At 44.6% G+C, this 26742-nt stretch overlaps 1 protein-coding gene across 2 annotated transcripts; it reads right to left on the bottom strand.

Moving 5' to 3' along the window:
- Positions 1–60: 60 nt before the first annotated feature.
- On the bottom strand, positions 61–26742 carry LOC115099290 (tubulin alpha-3 chain-like). Of its 2 annotated transcripts, none has more exons than XM_029616848.1 (4): positions 26615–26742; positions 4360–4582; positions 1730–1878; positions 61–1458 (listed from the first exon to the last, which is right to left on the bottom strand). In XM_029616848.1, the coding sequence occupies exons 1-4, from the start codon at positions 26714–26716 to the stop codon at positions 484–486; spliced, it is 1449 nt and encodes a 482-aa protein (XP_029472708.1). In that variant the 5' UTR covers positions 26717–26742; the 3' UTR covers positions 61–483. The 2 variants fall into 2 exon arrangements, with proteins under 2 accessions (XP_029472708.1, XP_029472709.1); XM_029616849.1 differs by lacking the exon at positions 26615–26742 and adding an exon at positions 26327–26474.

Below are 26742 nucleotides of genomic sequence, written 5' to 3'. Positions count from 1 at the left end.
GTTAAGAGCACTAATATATATTTTTTTTGCTTCATCACCAGTCTAAAAATATGCTCAAAAGAGTTTTTGCAAACAAAATTTTAATTCAGTATACAAAACATGTACCCACCATCATCAGCTCAGCTTTCTTACAATAAAAAAAAAAGGTTTGCCCAAGCTCAATACATCAGCTTTCAGACCGTAATGACCTCAGGATCCCTTTCAAAGCAATAAACCCCATGAAACTGGACTCTGCCAGATCAATGCTTCCAACCTAACATGAAGGCGACAACACCAAACATGAATAAGGGAAGATATTTTAGCAGAATCATTGCCACAGTGGTTCGGCTTCGACTAGACCACAGGACCTGCTAGATCTTGTTGCCAAATAACTTCCATCACCATTTCATGTACAAGATAATCATTAGCTCATTGCAGGTAGCCTGTGCAGTTGTAGCCACGTTTAGCAGTGAAGCTTTCCCAGCACACAATGGCCGGAAGTATTCAATATTGGTCCTCCTCTTCCTCTACCCCATCAGAAGACATTCCCACTTCCTCATAGTCTTTCTCCAGGGCAGCCAAGTCTTCCCTAGCCTCAGAGAACTCCCCCTCCTCCATCCCCTCCCCCACGTACCAGTGCACAAAGGCTCTTTTGGAGTACATCAGATCAAACTTGTGATCCAGCCGTGCCCAGGCTTCGGCTATGGCCGTGGTATTGCTCAACATGCAGACCGCACGTTCGACCTTAGCCAGGTCTCCTCCCGGCACCACTGTGGGAGGCTGGTAGTTTATGCCCACCTTAAATCCAGTGGGACACCAGTCCACAAACTGGATCGACCTCTTGGTTTTAATTGCAGCTATAGCAGCATTGACATCCTTGGGCACCACATCGCCACGATACAGCAAGCAACATGCCATGTACTTACCACGTCTAGGGTCACATTTTACCATCTGATTAGAAAACTCAAAGCAAGCATTAGTGATTTCAGGCACAGAGAACTGCTCATGACGAGCCTTTTCGGTAGATACAATAGGTGAATAGGTGGAGAGAGGAAAATGGATTCTGGGATAGGGCACCAAGTTAGTTTGGAACTCAATCAGATCAACATTCAAGACACCATCAAACCTCAGAGAAGCAGTAATAGAAGACACAGTCTGTGCTATTAATTGGTTTAAGTTAATGTATGATGGACGCTCAATATCAAGACTGCGCTTGCAGAGGTCATAAATGGCCTCATTGTCCACCATAAACACACAGTCTGAATGTTCTAGCGTTGTGTGGGTGGTCAAAACAGCATTGTAGGGTTCCACCACTGCTGTGGAGATCCGTGGGGCAGGGTATACCGAAAACTGCAACTTGGACTGTTTGGAGTAGAAGTTTGAAAACTGTTCCATCAACAGAGAAGTAAACCCAGAACCTGTTCCACCGCCAAAGCTGTTGAAGACCAGAAAACCTTGAAGGCCACTGCACTGGTCAGCCTGCAAGAGACAGAGAAACTTCATATCTTTATATGTAGTTAACACACCAGAATCTGAAATCAACTCTTCAGGGCCATGAAGTAATTTATGCAATACTATCATGTCTCTTCACCACTAGGAGTCCTATATTTCCAGGTTTTATTTATTGCAAAATAGTATTATGAAATTTAGTACCCAGTTTCAAAAAAGGCACAGCAATGTATTCTCACTTTAATGTTCATGCAGGCCTGGTAGACATGGACTCTGTCGTTAGATATATATATCTACTTGCCATTTTACGGATCCTGTCCAAGACAGGATCAGCCATTTCCTTCCCAACAGTGTAGTGGCCCCGGGCATAGTTGTTGGCTGCGTCTTCCTTGCCTGTAAGGAGCTGCTCTGGGTGGAACAGGGTGCGGTAGGTCCCAGTTCGGATCTCATCTGTGGTAATAAAAAAAAAAAAGTTATAGATATCTAATATAATATTCCTTTCATTCCTACAGTTTATTTCGGGTGGATAATTTTTAATTTGGCAAAAGCTTATGAATAAGAAGTGCATGTATGCATGCTTAGAACTTAAAAATCTTTTTAAAAGGCCAGTATAATTGCAATATTGAAATATTAAGATATTACAGTTTCTGCTTTCATATTGTACGGGTCACAAGATAAAGCATCCGGGAACTGCACAGTTTTACAAGGGAAAGATCTTTCCTTCCCTCTCCATACAGTGATTCCAGGACAATGCAAGGTTTTTCCTCAGCGCCAGGCCTTTTACTACTGCACGTAGTGCTTATAGAAACATAGAAATGACGGCAGAAGAAGACCAAATGGCCCATCCAGTCTGCCCAGCAAGCTTCACACATTTTCTCTCATACTTATCTGTTTCTCTTAGCTCTTGGTTCTATTTCCCTTCCATCCCCACCTTTAATGTAGAGAGCAGTGATGGAGCTGCATCCAAGTGAAATATCTAGCTTGATTAGTTTGGGGTAGTAGCCGCCGCAATAAGCAAGCTGCACCCATGCTTATTTGTTTTACCCAGACTATGTTATTAGCCCTTATTGGTTGTTTTTCTTCTCCCCTGCCGTTGAAGCAGGGAGCTATGCTGGATATGCGTGACGTACAAGTCTTCTCCCATGCCGTTGAAGCAGAGAGCCATGCTGGATGTGCATCGAAAGTGAAGTATCAGGCTTATTTGATTTGGGGTAGTAACCGCCGTAACAAGCCAGCTACTCCCCTCTTTGTGAGTGTGAATCCTTTTTTCCACATTTCCTCTTGCTGTTGAAGCTTAGAGCGATGTTGGAGTCAAGCCTGTGTATGTTTATTTAATAAGGGTATTGACTCCAGGCAGTAGCCATCATTCTGGCGAGTCACCCACTCTTCATTGGCAGCCTCTTGACTTTATGGATCCACAGTGTTTATCCCACGCCCCTTTGAAGTCCTTCACAGTTCTGGTCTTCACCACATCCTCCGGAAGGGCATTCCAGGCATCCACCACCCTCTCCGTGAAGAAATACTTCCTGACATTGGTTCTGAATCTTCCTCCCTGGAGCTTCAAATCGTGACCCCTGGTTCTGCTGATTTTTTTCCTTAGGAAAAGGTTTGTCGTTGTCTTTTGATCATTAACACCTTTCAAGTATCTGAAAGTCTGTATCATATCACCTCTGCTCCTCCTTTCCTCCAGGGTGTACATATTTAGATTCTTCAATCTCTCCTCGTACGTCATCCGATGAAGATCCTCCACCTTCCTGGTCGCCCTTCTCTGTACCGCCTCCATCTTGTCTTTGTCTTTTTGAAGGTACGGTCTCCAGAACTGAACACAGTACTCCAGGTGAGGCCTCACCAAGGACCTGTACAAGGGAATAATCACTTCCCTTTTCTTACTCGATATTCCTCTCTCTATGCAGCCCAGCATTCTTCTGGCTTTAGCTATCGCCTTGTCGCATTGTTTCGCCGACTTCAGATCATTAGACACCATCACCCCAAGGTCCCTCTCCTGCTCCGTGCACATCAGCCTTTCCCCCCCCATTAAATACAGTTCATTTGGATTTCCACTCCCCATATGCATGACTTTGCACTTCTTGGCATTGAATCTCAGCTGCCATATCTTCGACCACTCTTCCAGTTTCCTTAGATTCCGTCTCATTCTCTCCACTCCTTCCGGCGTGTCCACTCTGTTGCAGATCTTAGTGTCATCCGCAAAAAGACAAACCTTACCTTCTATCCCGTCCGCAATGTCGCTCACAAAGATATTGAACAGGACCGGTCCCAACACCGATCCTTGCGGTACACCACTTAAAACCGCTCTCTCTTCAGAGAAGGTTCCATTTACCATCACACATTGTCTTCTGTCCGTAAACCAATTTGCAATCCAGGTCACCACCTTGGCACTCACTCCCAAGCTTCTCGTTTTATTCACCAGTCTCCTGTGCGGAACCGTATCAAAAGCTTTGCTGAAATCCAAGTATATGATATCGAGCGCTCTTCCTCTATCCAATTCCTTGGTTACCCAGTCAAAAAAGTCAATCAGATTTGTCTGACAGGATCTTCTTATTTTGTCTGACAGGATCTGCTTATTTTATAGAAATGGCTTGCACTAAATTGTCATCTTCTGGCATGCAACATATACAGGGCAGAAAAATATTTAGTTTTAGTGCTTCCTGAGGTGCTTATGATATACACCAGCTGGGAACAAACTGGACCATAGCATAAAAAAAAAAAAGTGATGATAAAAGATAACGCCTGGAAAACACATTCCAACAGAACATGTCACAAAATACAAAAAAAACTTGCAGAGTTACTAATGAAAGGATGGGGGGGGGGGGGGGGGGGGGATGTAGGAGGGGCAGGGAGAGAGCAAGAATGAATGAAGCACAAATTTTATTCTCACAGCCATTTCCAGAGGCCCGAGCAGAGTTTTATTACCAATGACTGTTGGCTCCAGATCCACAAACACAGCTCTTGGTACGTGTTTCCCCGACTCAGTTTCGCTGAAGAACGTTTCGTAGGACAGGCTCCCTTGTCCGCTTCCTTTACCGCCAGGAATGATCCCATCCGGCTGGATTCTGTGCTCCAGGCAGTACAGCTCCCAGCAGGAATTGCCCATCTGGACCCCTGCCTGGCCAAGATGCACAGAGATGCACTCCCTCTGAAATGAGGGAAGAGTGCAAGAGAAGATATACATTATGAAGAGTTGCAAAAAATATCAAAATATTGTCTGCATGCAAGAATAAGAAGTTGTGTTCCAGCCACCTCAAATGATCACCATGGTACTGACACTATGGCCACATATACAGTACTTTATGTATGGTGCTGTATGTTTACACAGTACCATAACAGTTATGTGCACCTCAAGGCATTTACAACATCAGCCAGTGTACAGTTATTTGGCCAGAAAGTGAGATTCAAGAGAGACTGCTTGGTTCGGAAATAGTACTAATACATTGCCATTGTCAGCCCAACCAGCCAGTGGGCCCATTACCTACTCTGTGACGATTAGACAGTTTCCTCTAAATTCCAATGATTTACAAACCTATGCATTTTCGTTGTGTTAAAGATCATGTAGATCTACCAGAAATAGCAGATTCTAATACTAATTGGGACCTGTTTCTATCATGCATCATTTCCTGAAAACTGACTTCACTGAAGTTGCAGGGTTTTGTTCTCCCTTCCACGAAACCCACGTGGAGACAGACTTTCCAGATACAGCATGCGCCAGAGGCACGAGATAAGACTCTGACCCTCCCGTGAAATCAGGGGACTCACTACAGAAATAATCCCTCAATCACTTTTTACCTCCTGTCTCCTACCCCAAGACAGAGTACTCAGGTGACAAGTTAGTTTCAACTTGCTGGCCAACAGGAAGTCTTTTCCAAGCATGAACACCTCAGTATTTCTCTTTCACCAGGCATTGTTGCAATTCTGGCATTGCCTTCCACCATCTTTCACATGGCTTAAATGTATCACCTCTGCAAGATTCTTGGGCCCTGCTGGACCCAAGCACCTGTGATCCACATTTGGGTCCGACCAAGCTCTTAACTACTGACCTAATGTATTAGACTATAGAGAAAGAGGATCCAAACACATTTCCGTGTACGCACAGGCAGATACCGTTTAGCCCCCATTTGGCCGCGCTATTACCACCCCTTATACTGTAAGGTGTAATAGCGCGTGGAAAACGCGCTGCCAAACCCCCCTCCCTCCCCCGAAACCAACAGCGCTCCATTACATGCAAATGCGTGTTGATGAGCCTAGTGTCAGTCACCCGCAATACAGAAAGTACAATGTGTGGCCAAGCCGCACACTTTACTATCAGAAATTAACGCCTGCCAAAGGAAATCTATAAACAACTTCTTGCCTACATAGAGTGAAGTAATAGAGTCACTGCTTTACTTAGTGAAGGAACACTGCAAGTTAAAGAATGAGGAAATGCTTCACCAAAAAGGAAGCATCAGTTAAGCACAAGAAGCTGCTCAGGCTGAAAGACTCTGCAGCTTAGCGATAACTATAAAATATTTCAGAACACATTCATATATGTTTCAAGAAGCTGCTTAAGTTTGAAGAAACACTAATTCAGAAATGAGGAGCTGGACAATATATAGAGTCTAGACAATACATGTACCACGTTCCTTGATTCCCTTCTCGCTTTAGGATTATAAACCTCTGATATTCCTACACAAAGCAGGGCATTCCCTTCATCTGATTTTTACGAATAAAAATTTATGTAAAAATACATCTTTGAAGACCTTCCCAGTACCATGGTCCAATCATTTTCTAATCTGCTCCGACATTGAATTCATATGCCCTAAAAAAAGGCTGTACCAATAGTGACTCCTATATAACTTTTAGACCACAGATACAATCAGAACTTGAGATTAGTTATTGTATCCGCAAATTCTAAGTAAAAGATTGTACTGAAGCTACAGTAGAATGGATACAAGAAACTAATAAGATTGCTGATAGATTATGCCCCTATATAAAAAAAATAGCCAGAACCCATGGTATACCAAACAAATAAAGTACAAAAAATAACATTATGTAAATTAGAAAGAAGTTGGAGAAAAACAAATTATACGCCAACCTCCTTTCACTTAGCCTTGAATCAATACAAAAAAAAAAAAAAAACTGACGCAGCAAAAAAAATAAAAAAACCCAGACTTTTACAATTAAAAAATGCAGAATATCAGCATAATCCTAGAATGCTTTTTTCTATTATCAAAACAACCTTCAAACAAATAGTTTGTCAGAAGACAAGTGCGACGATATCACCTTGTACTTTAAAAACAAAAAATTGATGCTTTAAATGCAAATTTTAATACAAGGCCTTATCAAGACATCAAAATGATTAAGAAAGAAGGAACATCTTGGGCTACGTTTGATCTTGCATCAGCTTCTGAAACAGAAACTTTAATAAAAAATTAAATCCAGCTCACCCGATTGATCCTATTCCTACCTTAAAGACAATTGTAAAATATAATTGCTTTCCCGATTGCTGAAATTATCAATTAATTGAAGGGTTTAGTACCTGAAATATAAAAAAGCCATTAAACCTATTATAAAAAAGCCACATCTTGATTCAGCCCAATTAAGCAATTACAGACCCATTTCAAATTTATCTTGTAATACCAGGCGAGATTTCCGCCTGGTATTACAATCTATCATCCTCCCGAAACTGGATTACTGCAACTAACTTCTCCTGGGCCTACCCGCCAGCACAATCAAACCTCTTCAGATGGTCCAGAATCCTCTCTAAAACCAATAAAAGGGAACACATCACCCCTATCCTCCAGAACCTTCACTGGCTGCCAATTAAATTCAGGATACTCTTCAAAGCCCTTATGATGATCCATAAGGCCTTACACAACACCTCCCCCCTCAACCTAACTTTCCAACTTCAGCGGCACACCACCATGAGACCCATCAGAAGAGCGTACAAGGACATGCTACACACCCAGCCTAGAGATGTGCTTCGTTTTTTTCTACCAGGTCTTTTTTTGACTGATACTTAGTGGTAAAATTCGGGTTCTCGTTTAGTTTTTTTGAAAAACGAAACGAGGAAACCCGAAAACGGGCCAAAAAACTAAGCGGGAAACGAAGCTAAAAAACCCCACCCCAAGCATTTAAAAGCATTTTCGTACATACAAACTCCCCCCCCCCCCCCCATCCCGATCCCTCCCCAAGACTTATGAACATCCCTGGTGGTCCAGCAGGGTCCTGGGTGGCATTTGATCCTCCGTGCCCATGTGCGCCATTGCCAGGCTTGCTCAAAATGGTGCCGAATAGCCTGAACTACCATGTCACAGGGGCTACCGGTGCCATTGGTCAGCCCCTGTCACATGGCCATCGGCGCCATCTTGTGCTCCTATCATGTGACAGGGGCTGACCAATGGCGCCGGTAGCCCCTGTGACATGGTAGTTCAGGCTATTCGGCACCATTTTGAGCAAGCCTGGCAATGGTGCACATGGGCACGGAGGATCAAATGCCACCCAGGACCCCGCTGAACCACCAGGGATGTTCATAAGTCTTGGGGAGGGATCGGGATGGGGGGGGTTGTATTATAGTTAATTTAAATGTTTGGGGTAGTTTTTAATTTAAAAAAAAAAAAAAAAGTGCCCCTCTCCCCATGCAAACCCGAAAAACGAAATTTCCCCGAAGTTCGGGGAAAATCCTTTTCGGGTTTCGGGGCCCCCGAACCAATACGAATTAGGCAATTTCGTTGTAATTGCCTAATTCGTGATAAACGACTGCACATCTAACCCAGCCTGCCAAAACCTCACTTAGGAAACGCGCCCTTTCCACAGCTGGCCCCTCACTTTGGAACACGTTCCCTCCAGAGCTCCGTCAAGAACCCTGCCTCTTGGTATTCAAAAAGAAGCTAAAGACATGGCTGTTTAGCCAAGCGTTCCCTGATAGCTAAGAGCCGATAAATAGAGCTTTACAGACACTGGTCCACCAACCCCACTGTAAATTTTGAATTGTTTAGGCTTTGAATTATACTTCTTTTTGCTAATCATGTCTTGAAGTGCATCCCATTGGTTTCTCTGTAAGTTTTCTACTACTGTTTCAATGTATCCGCCCCTGAGGCAACAGTTCAGTTCTCTGTAAACCGGTGCGATATGTATTCTATACAGGAACACCGGTATATAACAATTAAAAATAAATAAATAAATCTTTCATAGCGAGTGGCTGAAAAAAAATAGCTCAAAATCAATTAGCTGATTTTTTTTTTTTTTAACACTTAGATTTATCAGCAGCATTTGATACTGTTGATCACTGCATTTAATAGATTGCTTTAGAGAAATTGGTATTAATGGCATTGTTTTAAATTGGTTTTCATCTTCTCAACCATCGGTCATTTCAGGTTAAAATAGAAACTTTTCCAAAAAATATCCTCTTAAAACTGGAGTACAGCATGGTTCTGCTCTTTCAACGACCCTTAATATTTATGCTTTACCTATTTGTCATCTTTTAAGTGGTTTAGGATTGAATTTTTATATGTATGCCAGTGACATACAATTTCTCGTCCCTATTAAGGATTCAATTGAACAAACTTATAAAGTTATAGCAGTTTATCTATCCACTCTACAACAACTTTTGAGACATATGAAGTTGATATTGAATATGAATAAAACAATTTTATTAGAACGAGAACGCAGACAAGAGGAACTTCCGCTTTTAAAAATTGATACAAAAATTAAAACTTCCCGCTATGTGAGAGCTTTGGGAGTCACTATCGATTCAGAATTATCCTGGAATAAGCACATTGCAACCAAATTTAAAAAGACTGTTACTTTAAATTGTTAACCAGGACTTCAGAACTGTCCTCCAGTCAACAATATTTTCCAAAACAGACTACTGCAACACTCTCCTTCTAGGACTCCCGATCTCTGCCACTAGACCACTACAGATGCTCCAGAATGCAGCAGCCAGGATATTAACCAACACTAACCGGAGAACTCACATCACCCCTATACTTAAAAATTTACACTGGTTACCTATTAAATACAGAATTTTGCACAAAGCTCTCACCATTATCTACAAATCAATACACAACCAATTTCCTTTAGACCTTCAGTTCCCCCTCAAATTATACACATCTACAAGACCTATCAGAACGGCACACAAAGGAACCCTTCAAGTTCCCCCAAATAAATCCACCCACCTAACCTCCATGAAAGAACGAGCTTTCTCCACAGTTGGCCCCATCATCTGGAACAACCTACTGACTGACCTAAGACTGGAACCCTGCTTGACTACATTCCGAAAAAAACTCAAGACTTGGCTTTTCGTCCAAGCCTTCCCTGAAACCTAACAGTGCAACATTTTTCGTCATAAAGCTCAATAGACTAAATGTCCAACCCAGCCATTGTATATTCATTTGTGTTCATTCTCCAGTTTTTCTGTCCTTTGTTTCCTGGCTACTATAGCCCCCAAGTTTTATTCTCCTTGTTATTTGTATCTGCGCTTCGGCCTTCTGGTTATATGGTTTTGTTAAGTTAACCCCTAAGTTTGATGTAAACCGGCCTGATATGAAGCTTGTCATGAAGTTCAGTATAGAAAAAATGTTAAATAAACTCTGGAAATTAAAGCCTTGTTAGAACCCAACGATTTTAGATCAGTCCTCCAGGCGCTCCTATTTGCAAACACCCTTTTACTAGGATTACCACTTAATGCTATTAGACCTCTACAAATATTGCAAAATGCTGCAGCTCCTAACAAGCACACAAAAAAAAAGTGACCATATAACTCCTATACTTATATCATTACATTGGCTGCCTCTGATTTATCATATACAGTACAAAGCTGCATGCATAATTCATAATCTAGTCTATGGCTCAAATACTGAATGGCTGAACACAACGATACGCTTACACGTCCCGTAGAGGAATCTACGGTCAGCCAACAAAGGACTGTTAACAGTACCGTCAATCAAATCGGCTAAATTTAGTCAAGTTCGTGAACGAGCATTATCTATAGCAGGCCCAAAACTGTGGAACACTGCCTGAAGAAATAAGAATGCAAGCTGATATTAAAAAATTTAAAGCAGAACTTAAAAACATGGCTATTTAAATGTGCCTATATTGAATACACAGTGACAGAAGAACTCAGCTTAATGTAGCACATTGTTATTTTGTATTTTTACCATTTTATCTTCTTGCACTTTATTAATTTTAATGTTTAAGTATTTATGATTTTACAATGCTTCATTGATCACTGACTTATTACTTGTTTTATGTATTGATTATTAATTGTATTTTCATGCTCTAATTTATTGTTCACCTTTATGATGGTTCTACTGATGACAGTATAAAAATAAACCTTAAACTTAGACATCAGGAACCACAAGAAATGAAGCACAGATGTGTACATGACTATTAAGATGCTGTATTTCTTAGTTGGTGTGGTGGCACAGTAGCAAAGGACTGCACCTGCAGGAGACCAATCCAGTCGAAGTACAAAAAAAGGAGGATCATGCAGAACAGATGAGACCCTAAACTCCTCTGAATCCCCAGCGCTGTGCTCAGACTTAGGAGAGCCAATGCCCTACTCTCACTGGGAATCACAGGAGTTGCCATACCTGACGAAGGGAACTTACTTGATTGTACCAGATTGCTCAGTCAAGCAGTCACCAAAGACATAGCCTTGAAAATACTTGGTATTACTTCTCTTTGGACCACTCTCATAAGTGGTCCCATATAATCACAAGGACGCTTATCACTATATTTGTTGCATGCTTATAATTCACTGCCTTTTTCAGAACACACACCAGCATCTGTGTGTTTTATTTCTGCCAGGTAACAAGGCAACAGTTTCATTACACCTAAATACAAATACCAGTTACTGAACAGTATACAGAAAATGCAGTTATCTATAAGAGGTGCCAAAACAGAAGTGGAACACAAAAAAATTAGTAACTATATTACTACATTAGACAACATCTGGTCTTTCAAGGCCCTCTGGCTTCAGAAATTGTAAAAACTAAAGTGCTTAGAACTATATAAGTACAGTAAGTGTTTACAGGTTACCTCCACTACACATTCTAAGGTAATAGAACTTCAAAACAAAGCCAGCTTCTACCCTCCTACAAACAGGGGCCAGCAAGACATGTCCTCCAGAGCAACCTACAGTGGAGAAATTAGTGTAGGCAGATGGACTCAGGGCCAGTGGCTTTATGCTCCCCTGCCAGCAGATGGAGACGGAGCAAGCTGACGTCACAGTATATATAGCCCTGCAGTGACCCCAGCCTGCCAGTATTCTCTTCAAAAGCAACTGGGGACAGACTAGCAAAAAACATGATTGATTAAAAAAAAAAAGTAACCAAACTGTACTCAACCAAACCACATAAGATTCTAGCTTCTCCAAACTAGGGACTGGATGAACACTTACCAGTAATCCCTTGGGATCCAGAGCCCCACAGGAGGACTGACACTCATGCGGCACCCGATGGCAGGAAGCAGAGTCCATCTGTCTACACTAAGGAAAACAAAATCATCAGGTAATTTCTCCATTTCTTAGCGTGTAGACAGATGGGACTCGGGACCAGTGGGATGTACAAAAGCTACTCCCCAACAGGGTGGGAGGCTGCCCAAGGTCCATTCAACACCGCACGTGCAATGACTGCATCCTCTCTGGCCTGCACATCCAGATGATAAAACCTGGAGAAAGTGTGTAAGGAGGAGCACGTCGCAGCTCGGCAGATATCGACGAGAGACAGACTAACCTCCGCCCATGACACGGACTGAGCTCTAGTGGAATGAGCCCTAACCCGGGAGTAGGCAATGGCTTTTCGACATCCACATATGCGGCCATGACTATCTCCTTAATCCAACAAGCTATGGCAGCCCATGAAGCTGGAGTGCCCTGCTTACTCCTGCCATAGAGAACAAACAGGCAATCAGTCTTTCAAAAAGGGTCAGAAACCTCCAGATACTGTATGACAAGTCATTTAACATCCAAGGAGTGCAAGAGGAGATACTCCTCCACATCCCTGATCTTATCCAGGGATGGCAAGGAGATGGACTGATTCAAATGAAAGAGTCTGAGACTACCTTGGTCAAGAAGGATGGAAGAGTACGCAGCTGTTACACCCCCGGAGTCACCCGAAGGAACTGCTCCCAGCAAGACCAGGCCTGCGGCTCAATTTCTACACAGAACATACAGCCACCAGCAACATGGTCTTCAAGGACAACAACTGCAAGGAAAGGCTACGCAGTGGTTGAAATGTAGAGCCCACCAAAAAAATCAGGCACCAAATTAAAACGCCACAGTGGAACTGATAACCTCAAGGAGGCCCTAAGATGCTTTACTTCCTTAAAAAAAACAAACCCCAAAAAAGCCACATCAGGGAGAGATTGAAACATCATTCACCAAGCCTCTGAAACTGGCAAGAGCCACAACCTGCACCTTCAAGGAATTAAGGGCCAAGCCTTTAATCCATCCTTCAAAAAAATCCAGAATGAGAGGGATCTTAACTGAACAAGGAAGAACACCTTGCTCCTCACACCAGGCCTCAAACTCTCCAAACCTGCACGGAATACAGTGGCAATCACCACAGAGAATAACCATGCTTTAACAGGCAAGCCCTCTCAAGGGCCAAAACAGTAAGACCAGAGTCTGATCCTCGTGAAGAACTAGTCCCTGCTGTAACAGATCCATGTGCGGCGAAAGACAAAAGGGGGGCCTCCACTAGGAGTCATCGCAAGTCTGCATACAGACACCTGGGTAAGTCCAGCATCAACAGGAGTACTAGCCCCCTGTGGCCCTCGATCTTTAGAATTATCCTGCCTAGCAAGGGCCACGGAGAAAAAGCATAAAGCAATCTGTCTTCCGGCCAGATCTGTACGAGAGCATCTATTCCCAGGGACCACAGATCTCTCCTGCAACTGTAGAATTGAGGAACTTTCACATTTCGAGAAGTCGCCAGCAGGTCTAGGAACAGAAGGCCCCAGTGATCCACAATCAGCTATATGCCTCGGCTGACAACACCCACTCTCCTGGGTCCAGACTCCCCTGTTGAGAAAGTCTGCTCTTATGTTGTCTTTTCCTACAATGTGAGAGGCTGAGATCTGCAGATGGCCTTCCACCCATTCCATCAGCTGGTCTATTTCCTGCGACACTTGCTGGCTCTTGGTTCCTCCCTGGTGATTGTTATAGACCACCATCGTCATGTTGTCCCGACATCACACAAACAGCTTAATCCCACAGCCTGTGGCTGAACTGCCAGCATGCCAGCCATACTGCCCGGGCCTCCAGGCGATTGATGTTCCAGCAGGACTCAAGCTTTCCAATGCCCTGTGCCATTAACTCCACACAGCGAGCCCTCCAAACTTGGGAGACTTGCATCTGTCGTGAGTACAAACCAGGTCAGCGAGGGACAAGGGAATTCCCTTTCTCAGATGATCCACCTGCAAATACCACTGGAGGTGGGAGCAGATTTTCATTGGCAAGAGGATCTGAACTGCATAGTCCCGAGACTGTGGGTTCCAATATGAGAGTGCTGAAGAGGACGCATATGTGCCCTTTTCCACAGCACCACTTCCAGGGTAGCTACCATCAAGCTGAGCACCTGTAGATAGGACCACACCATCGGGCATATGGTGTTCACCAACTAACACTTGACACATCAATTTCTGGATCCAAACTGCCAATAGAAAACCTCTGTCCTGTCCCGTGTCGACCCAGACTCCCAGATACTCCAGTGACTGGGATAGCTGAACATTGCTCTTGGACGGGTTCAAAACCCAACAGAGCTCCTGCAATAAGATTATCACCTTGCGTGCCAGACAGCTCCCTTCCTGAGACTTGACTCAAATTAGCCAGTTGTCCATATACGGGTGCACAGGATGCCTTCTTTTCGCAAGGCCACTGTACTACCACCATATCCTTGAAAAATGTTCTGGAAGTGGTGGCTAGACCAAAAGGCAGCGCCCGAAACTAATAATGGCGCTCCAATACCACAAAGCTTTAAAAGAATTTGTGTTCAAATCAGATGGGAATATGAAGGTAAGTCTCTGACAGATCCAAGGAGGTCAGAAATCCCCCCCCCCCCCCCCCCAACTACACTTTCATTTGCACAGAGCACAAGGTTTCCATGCGAAAATGAGTCACCTTCCAACTGACGGTTGATACTCTTTAGATCTGGGATGGGACAAAAGGTGCCCTCCTTCCTGGGCACAACAAAATGGAATATTGCCCTATACTTTGAGACATGGGCACCAGAACCACAACCCTCAGTCTGAGGAGCCTTTGAAGCATAAACTCCACGCTCTGCATCTTCTGTGGGGAGTGGCAAGGAGACACCATTAACACGTCCAAAGGAATACTATGAAATTCAGTGCATACCCTTCTTGTATCACCTCCAGGACCCACTGGTCCGATATGATCTTGACCCACCTCCAATAGAAGTGAGACGTCCTTCTATTTCCTGTTCTGGAAAGAAGGTTTGCAAGCCTTCATCCGAGCCCTACCAAAAGGCCGAGTCCGCTGAAAGGTCGCCCCTCTGAAGGGACGAAAAATGCCTGGAACCCCAGAGTCGACCTCTTGTACCAAAGGGGCGCTGTAACTGCTTCTTATCCTGCGCAACTGAGGCAGGAGAGACGCGCCCCACTTACTGGCCAGTTTCTCCAACTTGCTCCTGAACAAAAGCAATCCTTTAAAGGGCACCTTGGTAGGATTGGCTTTGGAGCCTGCATCAGCTGACCAATTTTGCAACCACAGTTGATGCCTTGCCACTATCACCGAAGCCACTCCTCTGGCCGAGGTCCAGACCAGATTACAGCTAAAGTGGCAACAGGTTCCGTAACTGCCCTGGGATTCTCTCTAGACTCAACCTCCTGAAAGAGAAGCAGACAAAATCTCGCCACTAGGGCACAACAGAAGGCAATCTGTAAAGTCATTGCCACCACCTTAAAGACTTTAAGAATAGCCTCAATTCTTCTATCATGTACATCCTTCAAAGCTGCTCCTCCCTCTACGGGGATAGTTGTCTGCTTCGAGAAGGCACATACCAGTGCATCCACTTTGGGGAAAATGTAAACGCTCTCACAGGCCTTCCAGCGTCTGATCCCCTTTAAAATTTGCCTCTGGGACATCCCATTCCAGATGGGCATCCATCACAGGGAAAACACAAGAGGCTTTATGTACAGAAACCAAAATGACATTCTTCCTCAGCTCTGGCACCCAGCTCTTTCAAGGTCTGGGAAATCAGGGCCGGCAGTTCATCTCTATGAAAGAACCGTAACGTGGTTCTATATGGTTCCAGTCTTGCAGGAATTTCCCCATCTTCCAAGGAATCGGGACCAACCTCATAAGTGCCATCTAGATTCTTGTTGGGAATTCCCACAGAGAGCTGAGGTGAGCCCTGGTGCTTAAGCATAGGATTGGAAAAAGGAGGAGCCACCAGCCAAGGTTCCAGTCAGGAATGGGGGGGGAACCCGAGAACTGTGCCTGAAGAAAGGCTTCTAAGCCTTCACAAAATTCCACCCAAGAAAAGATGCTGGGTCCAAACCAAGCCCAGAAGGAACTGGAGCAGGGCCCTCAGAACTGCCCTCGCCAGCAGATGAGAACCAAGATCTGGCATTCCCCCACCACTCAAGGCCAGGACCAACCCATCATCAGAATGTGAAGAGCCAGGCTTAGCAAAATCTGAGGAAGACATCTCTCTCCCTGAGCATCTGGGCAGTGCCGACACAGGTTAGAAGCCCTAATATGACGGGCAACACAAATAGGATGAGGCTTAGGCTTCTTGCTTACTGGCACCATTGAGGTGGTAAACTCACACTCAAAAGTGGAATGCGCACAAAAAATAAGCGCCTAGAAGAAAGCACAGCAAGGTACACGAACTCGTGCACCAAGTTAAGTGTGGGAACAGTGAAATATTCTGTGCGTGTAAAAATCATGCCCAAAAAACGGCTCTGCGCACACATCGTGCACTCTGACATACTGTGCACACCAATGGCCTGTAGAGGGCAGCAGAACACACAAAAGGACGTGAAAACTGCCACCGTGGCATGCAAGAAAAAAGCCCACCAGTCTACCCAGTTCCCCAATCCAATGGGAAGGAATGCGCTGAGCACGGAGACCAGAAGTCCTGAAAACTGACTCTGATTCAAGGTAAAAAGGTTTAAAAAAAAGTTGGTTCATATGCACCCCCCATGCCCTGCCAGAAGCCACAATTACAACACCAACACCATCTTCCCAACTGAAGTGAAATTCCATGTCAACAAAAATCCTTCCCGATCCCTTTCCCTAGAAATCCACCCCGAAAAGGATCCAAAGCCAGGGAGAGCAGGTGTGCTGCAAAGGAGAAAAAAAATTTATTTTGACAAGATAGCCAGCTCAGCAAGCAGAAAACTAAAATCCATAGCAAAGCAGTAGAAAAAATCCAGATAAAGTTTATAGAATTTTACCACTCCTCCAGATGATATATATTGTAAGTCGCTCCCAAGGTTAGCCCTCTAACTTTTACTGGGACTGCAGGGGAGCTAGAGGGGAAAGGAGAACAGAGCCTCTCTTGATCCTGAAAGTACTCACACGTCAGATTAATCTGTGAAAATCCCTTCACTCTCTCTGTGGCATACTGCCCAGGGTTAGGCCCCTGCAAGGACGATCCCTGACCTGGCAAGTCTCTTGGCTGGTCTCCCTTCCAGGTCTCCCAGCCTCACTGACTTCTACTAGATAAAGTCTCCATACCAACACCAGCTGTACCAGAAATCCTTCAACTCCTGCAAGACACCTGGGAGGGGCCCCCAGACTGGTTTGAGCACCACTGGATTACTCTCTAGTACAAAGGTGGCCAGCTCCCGATCCTAGAGCACCACAAACCGATCTGGATTTTAGGACGTCCACTATGAATATGCATGAGATGATTGCATACAATGGAGGCAATGCATGCAAAATTTATTTCATGCATATTGTAATGTAGATCTCCTGAAAACCTGGCCAGTTTGTGGCTCTTGAGGACCAGAGTAGAGTAGGGGGCCAAGCAGGAGCCACACTGGACAGCAATGCTGATAGCGTAACCAAGCATGCAGTCAGAGCTATGCTGGACACTTAGCCAGAGAGGACGAAGCTCGTGTCCTCCCAGCTTGGCTTTTGGATCCTTTTCAAGTGGCACTTCTTGTTGGGGGAGGGAGGGTTGGAACTACACATGATCATGGCTTCTAGCAGGAGGGAGAGGGATGTGTGTGGCCCAGCATTTTTAAAAAGGAGCAAGGTACAAGAGGGTATTCCAGGGGACTGGTGCTCTCTGGCAAAGCATCAGCATAATCCCAGAAAAGAAAAAACTTTTTTTTTTTTTTTTTTAACAAGTTGAGCTGATCATTAACTCATGCATCATGTTTTTCTCATTTGGATAAAATCAGTGCATATTCCTACATGAAATCTATTTTTAAAAAAAAGCAAACATCCCTACAGTAAATAAAGCACTGAGAAAGTCATAAGCCTGCCACGCAAAGTATCCCTCTTTTCAACGTTGTAACCTTTAGGTAGTGCAGTGTTCAGAAGGAAAAAAAAAAAAAAAGCGCTTTAATAAATACAGTCTGCAGTTCTCATCTCAAAACTCCCACCCCTGTTACTTACAAGTCTCTCCAGTTCAACCCTCCATTCCTTTCTCCCTCACAATCCCCACCGAGGCACTTTCTTCAGGTCCCCAGGGAGAAAGGTTCTTAGTGAAAAACCCAAACTTCTGGAGCTTTCCCAGGCAGAATAGGGGCCCCCCCCCAGAGGCAGAGGGGGCCCTCATCCTGCCAGTTGCTCCCAGCCATATCAGAGAGGACTCCTCAGACTACCTCCAGCTCTCTCCTACCTCTCGAGAAACATTTTATAAACCCTGAACACCCTCCCCAAATCCCCTTTAGGGGTGGGCACCCACCAAAAGTCACCACCCCCTAAGAACTTCCCACATTGGAACGTTCTGCATTCTAAATATTAATGACGTTAGCTTTGCAAAAAAACAACAGACCACACCCCCCACATACTATACTTGTGATTCGAGAACCAAGTTGTCTGTCCTAAGCAGGGACAGACTGACTATTCATGCTATAGGGCAATGCCTAAGGGCCCACAATATTTTTCCCTAGCCTCAGATGGGTGCTTAGGGGCCAATAATCCTTATTGCCCAGGGTCCGGATCACTCTCAGCCCACCCCCGGTCCTAAGAGTAAAAGTAGTGCTGTTTTATCATGCGAGAATGATTTAGAGCACTTGGGGGTCATATTTATGCTTTTTTTTTTTTTTTTAAATAGAGTGTGCAAAAAGTGGGGGTTTTTTTGTTTAATTTCATGTGATGTTTATTAGACACTAACACACCCTACAAAAAAATACGGGAAACAAGCCAAGCTCCTGCCTCCACGTCTCCTGGCCATGCAGCTCTGGACTCCTGCTCTTGCCGCACAGGGGAGGGCGGGAGAAGGTCATTCTTTCAAGACCCTTCTCACCTGGAGCTCCTCTGTCCAGCAAGAAAAACAAACCCTCCCACCCCACCAACAGAATCCACACAAATGACAAAACAAAAACACCTTTAAATGGTTACTGTCTGCAGGACAACAAAATCCACAGCCAGTACACTATAGGGAACCGTCCAGATAGAAAAAATAAGAGTTTAATATCATAAAAATTCCAGTTCACATGGGCAGGTAAGCTCTTTGGGCCAAGTATCTCCTCCCTTCTGGGAACTTTCCCTGGCATCTGCTTCTCCGGATGCAGCTCTCATTTCTATTTCTCTAATTCTCTTTCAATGTTCAAGAGAAAAAAAAAAAAAAAGTCTCTTGATAACATTTGTCCGTCAGTCACTGCTAGGACCTTGCCTTGTTAGGTTTTCCCTTTCAACTCCCGTGAAGGCCAATCCACTTTATCCAACCTCTGAAGCAATCCTTCTGGAAGTGGATCTCCAGGTAACTCAAAAGAAAAAAAAAAAAAAAGTCTCAGGAATTACTCTGGGACTCCAAGCCACAACCACTTCCCAATGCTGAAGGTCTGGACACCTGACCTTGTGTCTCAGTCCCTGTTCCAGCAGGACTGGAAACACTTCTGTCTTAAAAAAGGCACTCCCCCCCCCACACAAAGAATCCTATATTATGAGGGCCCAGGAGTTTGGTTAAACTCATTTCATCTCCCACTAGGGAGTGTCCCACCTTTAAGAACTACTCATCACACAAACCCCATGCAGGATATGTTGAGATATTAACGTGGCATCGAGAAGAGGCAGTTTAGGGAACGTCTTACACAAGAAAAAAAAGATAAAGAAAAAGCCCTACCCCACCAACTCCTATTCCCCCCACGGCAGTGATAAAATTTAAAATGCCCCTGTGGTGTTCCAGTATTTGAAATGGGGGCTGGAGCGATGCCTAGCTCACTTCTGCCCCATAGCTCCATTTTCAAGACGGTACCAGCTGGCCCTGAGGCCTGCACTATTTTATCATATGGTGAAAGCAGTCCTGGCCTCAGGGCCGGCCAGGAGATCACTCCTGCCCCATTTCAAATACTATAATCCCACGTAAGGGTAAGTGGTAGGTGACACCTGGGAAGGAAGGGGGTCAGTTTTGTTTTTTTTGTCAGCAGGACTGGGTTTTTTCATTTCCAAAATGAAAGGGAACAAAAATATATCCCTGAATTTCAGTAGGGTTTTGTTGTTTTCTAGTGAAACAAACTTGTGTCACTTAGAAATGTGCTTACATTTTATACCTTTATCAATGTGATGAATGCTTAGTAAATTAGGCCCTTCCTGTATAAGCAAGGCTATGATCAGTTAAAAAAAACAAAAAACTGAAACACACCAACCTTTTCCAACACTGAAGCACAAAACAGATATTAAGTTCTTCCAATGAAAAAATAAAAAATTCAACTACAAACTTGTTTGTTGATTTGCTGGTTAATTTGTTTTTGTTTTTTTTTTTAAAGGTTACCCAAAAGATACAAAAAATGCATTGAAAAGGAGAATTACATTATACAAATATATTAAGAACCCTACAGAATCTTGAAGGCAATCAATCTTTTAATCAATGATGAGAAAAAAAAATGTAACCCCCAAGATTAAGGATTTTGCCACCTTCAAACAAAGAACATAATTTAATCATTTTCAGTAAAGTTAATGAAATTGTGCCAGGAAGTATGGTTACAATATCAAAGCAATTAAGAAATAAATGTAAAGTGTAATACTGCATTACAATAAAAAATGTTTCACAAATTTCACATAACCAAATAAAAACAGACATACAACCAGTTACAAAGATCCCACCGTCACCCTCCAAACCCAAACGTCCACTCACAGGACCCAAAGTAATCTCATCTGCCTCCCCTCTGTTAAGTACTGAAATGGAAAAAGATGAACCTTGACCAGCTTTCTAAATCATTTCTCAGTAAAGCCCGTAAAGCATTCCAAGCCTGAGGAGCAAGAGACATAAAAGCACATTTTGAACCCCGACCCAATTCTAATTTAAAGCCACCAGAGTCGTAAACTGTGTCCCCAGGAAACCCTGAGAGCATGATCAGGCCTAGGCAACGCCAACTTTGCCGTCCTATATTGGTCCATTTGCACATGCACATCAAGTGGTCAACATCATAATTTTAGCCCTCTCTGCAATTGGAAGCCAGTGCAGAGAGGCAAGCCATGGGGGTGGGGGCACCAGATGCCCTTCTCCACCTAGAGAGAAACTTTCCAAAAATAAAGTCTCACCACACTATTCTGAATCAATTGCAACTGCCTTATCAGGGTTTTAGGTAGCCCTATCAAACCATTACAACAGTCTAGCACCCCAATATCTAGGGAAAGCACCAAAACCTTAACTGTGCTTATCTAAAGTTTTTGTTGATGCATTATCTTCAGTTGCAATAACACTTTGCCCTACAGAAGCTTCCACAGAAAGAGATAAGTAAGGCTTTTAGCACAGAAGAGATAAGTCTTACATGACTTTCCAAGAGAAGACACCAGTAACTCTAAAATCATGACCAATCTGTTTTTGATTCATTTAAAGCCAGTTGACCGTCCTGCAGGCAGCCAGCAATCCTATCTAAAAATTCAGCCAACACAGTCTGCTCCCTGGTCCAACGGAATCAGGAACTGGAGGTCATTGGCAGAGATATAACCTCTGCCACTAAAACAAACCCGCCAAGGACCACATAAATGTGTTAACATGTAAAGGTGATAAAACAAGAGCCCTGTGGCACCCCCAGTTTTACAGGCTGCATTTGAAAACATTCCTCACCAATTTTAATCCATTGGAATTGGTCACTTAAAGGACGAAACCCAAGCAAGGACTACTACCTAAGTCAGCCTGTTCACACCTGTTAATCAAAATATAATCTGTTAGATCAAAGGCATTGGAAAAATGCAAACGGTGCCAATACTGAAGAGGACCCCACTTCCAAATGTCTCAAAACATTATCTGGTAAAGACAGCAAAGCCCCCAGTGTTACAACAGAGTCTAGACCCAGACGGAAAGTGTTTTCCAATAACCAAAGATCTGGGAGTCCACAGCTTTCCAAGACATTAAAGGCAAGTGGGCATTAGGCCTGTAATTCTCCCAACAGGATGGGTCAAGTTGTAATGTCTTTAGGAAGGATGAAATTGTTCAGTCTGGGTAAAAAGCCACCCAGTCATTGAGAGAGAGGCCATTCCAAAACCTTCCTCCTCTTGGCCTTAACTGAACATGGCGGGCATGAACCCAACAAGCTTCCTGAATCTCCACGATTGTACGGCCATAACGCTGGTGCATATAAATCTAGAAGAACTTACAGCGCGGTGGGTTACAGATCTGTTTTCTATACAGAGTCCCTCCTAAATGTAATACCCTGAACAAAAAGAAACCCCATACTGCTTATGTCAACAGCTATCCTTCATCCACAGTCACACATCACCCTCTAGTCCAGGGGTAATTCCAACTCCTAAGCTTGCCAAACCTCATACTACACTACATTTCTTGCATAGATGTCATCAAAACAGGTTGATTATGAACCACAACCTACCTTCTCAGCACTCTCTCATCCAAAGGGGCCGTGACCACACTCTTCCGACCCTCCAGGCACAGCTAGCGCTTGTTCCTCCAGATGTGAACTGACAACTGCCCCTATCAACTTTTCCCTACCCTTTCACCAAGGAAGGAAAAAAAAAGGATGCCCTATGATCTGAATAAGTACTAAACCCTCAGCCTTCCAACTCAAGTCTGTGCGATTGTAAGAGCTGCTCAGATCCAAGAAGCAGCTCTGCCCTGCCTGAGCGAGGCCACAATAATGAAGGAGGAGATCGCCAAGGCTCTGAGCTTCCGCACAGCCTGGAGGGTAGGAGGGAGAGAGGCTTCTGGTCTGCACTTGCAAGCTGGCATTTCCCCACCCACCCCTAGGGACAGACCTCTAATTTTCACTGGGAAACAATTTAATGGAATTCACTCCGATAACTCATTACGTTGTTTTATTGGGACACCTTGGGAGCAGAGAAGGCAAAAAAATTGGTATTTAAAAAAAACACAACCCACACAATGCATCTCAAAGCTCAACAGGGCCCATTTATTCCAGAACCAGTACCACCACCCGCATTCAGCTCCGCTTAACAAGCGGGAAGGAACGCACCGTTCACAGATCATTGAACAGAATGTAAATGGTTAATGTACGGCTTAGGTACGAAGAGAGCCGAATGATAATGGCGTATTATTCTAGGACATGGATGTTAGGATCCATTGGGAGGGGGAGAAGGGGGTGGGGGTGTGTGTGTCCCCCCCCCCCAGTAATACAGGGAACCACCCCCACCTGCCTTCTGGCTAAGAATTGGCAAGATGCGGGGGGTGCAGGTTACTGAAACACAGAGGGAAGAGCGACCCATCCGCCTTGGATATCTTCTTTTCCCCTCACTCTAGTCCTTGGTACAGGGTACAGTGCTGCAGACCCTACCGGAGGTGTCCTTATCCCAGCCCCTGTCTGCAGGGAGGATTCACACCAGGACTCCTGGCTGACCCCCTTGGCTCTGCTTTGGCCACACTGGCTCCTGCTAAGGGTCAGCACTCTCTGTTTCAAGTCCTTCTCTGGGGTCCTTCTGCAGGGAATTCCTCCTCCTCCCTCTCACAGTGCCCTGGGGACACAGGAACAAGGCCACCGCTCCCGCTCCGTCTGCCAGCTCTCTGCTCTCCAGCCCCTGCCTTCAAGCTCAGCACAACAGGATTTATAAACAACACACACACACACCACACCTTCCAATTTTGTCAAGTTCTCCCACTTCCTGATTGGTCAACAGCTTCCCCTTTTCCCCGGGTGATTGAGCTGGCTCTTGATTGGCTCCTGAAAGTCAGATGCCCTGCAGTCTGTGCTGAGCCGAGGTTTAACTAAAGTAGCTGCTGGTTTATGAAGAGGTTTGCTCTGTGCGAGTGAGCTGCAATACCGGAGAATAGCTGGCAGGCTGTGCGGGAGGCACCTGGGTATTTGTTCAGTATAACACAGCATCCAGTATGGCACAACCCCAAGGCTGGTGGCAGGGACCCTGCCCCAGGTGTGCATATGCTGACATTCAGTAAACTCAGCGGCCTGGATATTAACTTCCAATTTCCACAGGCTGCACTAACACTGTGGGTAGACATTTGTGTCTCAGACCAGGCTTCTTGATCACCTGCTGCCACTCCACGTTAGAAGCCCAATACAGTCCTTTAGGGGATGCAGGAGAGTGCACCTTGTTAAATTCGTATTCTTACTACCTCTCCTTACACCTTGCTAACTAATTCCCAGTCTGAACTTCTTTTAATGAGAACCATAAGAGTTGGAATGGGTTGGGTCACAGGGGCCAGGGCCCCATCAAAGCCTTACTCTTCCCATAGAATTGCTTGGTGAGATCCAAGGTCGTGCAGGCAGCAGGAGAGCAGCAACAATTCGGCTGCCCCCTCCACCTCTGCAGCCCTCAGCCTGGCGGTGGCTTTGAAACATTGGGGAACACTGTACAGCTGGGCACTTCAGAGCAGCAATCAGGCCAGGGGGCAGAGGAAGAGGAGAAGGACAGGGCCCCAGCTACCACTGATCTGGGGGGGGGGGGGGAAGGTAGAGAACTCGATTGGCTTGGCCTTCCCAACCAAAAATGTGTTCCATTGCCCCCAATGAGAACTGTCCAGTAATAGAAATAACCCACAGTCATGCACCATGCCATATTTCTATGGAGACGCAGACAACGTGGACACGGGAGCTATAGAGAAGACACAGATGTGAGAGAACCCTCAAATCTCCTCATTGAGCAGGGATAGGCAACTCCATCCCTCGAGTGCCGGAAGCTAGGTGGGGTTTTGAGATTTTCACCTTGAATATTCAATGAGATGCATCTGCATGCACTACCTACATGGCAAACGCATCTCATGCATATCCTGGTGGCAGTGGAAAGTCAGGCCAGCTTGCAACACTCAAGGACCAGAGCTGGCTATCCTTGCCATAAGGCCCAGCCAACCAAATAAATAAATAAATAAATGAGCAAGTGGTCTCATCAACACATGAGAGGAGAGATTTCAGTGAAACAATGAATGCAGAGAAAAAAAGCATCTCTGAGGTGGACACGGTAACAGCATGTGTTAGTCTGGGACTTGTCAAGTCAGCTACACTAGATTTAAGATAAGTTTTCTAATAATATTCTGATGACGAGTGTGCGTCTCTGCTTAAGCCTCTAGATCATGGCAAGGCAGAATGAAATTTCACATTTTTTAAATGCAGGAATACAAAAAAAAGTTTTGTTTTTTTAAACAGAGTCACACAAATGAAAGATACATATGAAAAAGGTTTTAAGGACCAGCCTATGATGTACACACACAAAACTTTTTTTGTACACATTTTCATGCATTCATTATTAAAAAAAAGTCACACACGTGCTTTTTTGGGCTTGTGCTTTTCTGTGAAAGTTATCCTGTTAGTGTACGCCGCATGCATTCCTTGGGGTGCTAATGCCATGGAGCGTGCTATCATGTCCCTCAGCCTTCTGGATTGATCATGCTATGCATCTTCCTGCCGTACCCACCACGCTATGCCTCAGGAGGTTTGTTATTACGTAGCACAATAACCAGAGTATGTACTAGCTGTACATTGTCTATTGAGTTTAATCATGCATGTATCCTCCATTACCCACTGAGATTTGTGAATCAGCAGGCTACAGACTTTAAATAAATAAGGCTGCAACAGGGGTAGGTAACGCTGGTCCTCCAGTGCTGCAAACAGGTCTGGTTTTCAGATGCATGAAATGGAGGCAGGACATACAGACAGATTTCTCTCATGCATATTCATTGTGGATATCCTGAGAACCAGAGGCACCTGCTTGCAGCCCTCAGGGACTGGAGCTGCCTACCACCGCACCACAAGACGAGGAGTCAAAACTGGCAGCGGCACAGGGATTCTAGAGGAAGACTTCACTCCAGTCCAAGGGTTTTTTCGTTCCCCTTCCTAATGCACTTTAATTCCTGGAATGCAGATTACAATGGAAGAAACAGGCCTTCCAGCTGTACTTAAGCAGCAAATTAAACACCAGTCCACAGTCGGTGCTCCAGAAACAGGGCCTTTAGGACCTGAAGTCAAGCAGCCACCCAACCATAGAGAAAGGACAGAGACCTAGAGAAGACCTGTTAAGTTACCTTCCTCCTATTTCCTTCTCCCCTCCCAACAGAAGAAAAAACTAACCACAGTAAGAAGTTAGACCCAAATTATGACATCACTCTACATCACTGGCCACTTCCTAGTGCTTTGTTTTAGGGCAAATAAAAAAGACAAATGTCAAAAGCCAAAGCACCTACTGCACAAATGCATAAAATTCAAACAGGGACCCGGATAAAGATCACATCCAAACGCAGCCCCTTCATGCATTCGGAATGCAAAAGCAAAGGTAGACCCCCAAAAACCTGCTTGCAACAGCTTCCATAGAAACTTCTTAGGAGCGGGGTCATCCACTTACCATCACGGGAAGAGAGAAAGCGCGCACACCAATAAATAAGATATTAAAAAAAAAAGCAACCTAGCTCGTTTCGCTTTTCTTTTACCAATGCAGTCTCCGGCAGCAAAGCCCCAGCTGTGCGGGACGCCGGGCTCGTGCTTCTTAAAGGACCGGTGATTGACAAGGTGAAGGGTAGGGCCGCAGCTGGGCAGCGCGCGCACTCATTCAAAGGCCTCGAGCTTCCCCGGGCCGTGCAGCACAGCAATCACGGATCCCACGGGCTATTGCAAAGTTTTACCGTTCAGTCACCTGGGGTTTAGGGTTTTTTGTTGTTGGGTTTTGTTTTGTTTTTTTGCAATGCTTAAGAATCTTTTCCTGCAATTGCTTCTGCCCTCTTGGGGAGGAAATCATGATATCAAGCCTCGGAAATTAGCCTA

Source organism: Rhinatrema bivittatum, chromosome 9 (assembly GCF_901001135.1).
Source record: "Rhinatrema bivittatum chromosome 9, aRhiBiv1.1, whole genome shotgun sequence".
Taxonomy (NCBI): domain Eukaryota; kingdom Metazoa; phylum Chordata; class Amphibia; order Gymnophiona; family Rhinatrematidae; genus Rhinatrema; species Rhinatrema bivittatum.
The sequence above is the reverse complement of the archived record's forward strand: the minus strand, read 5'-3'. Positions and strand labels throughout refer to the sequence as shown.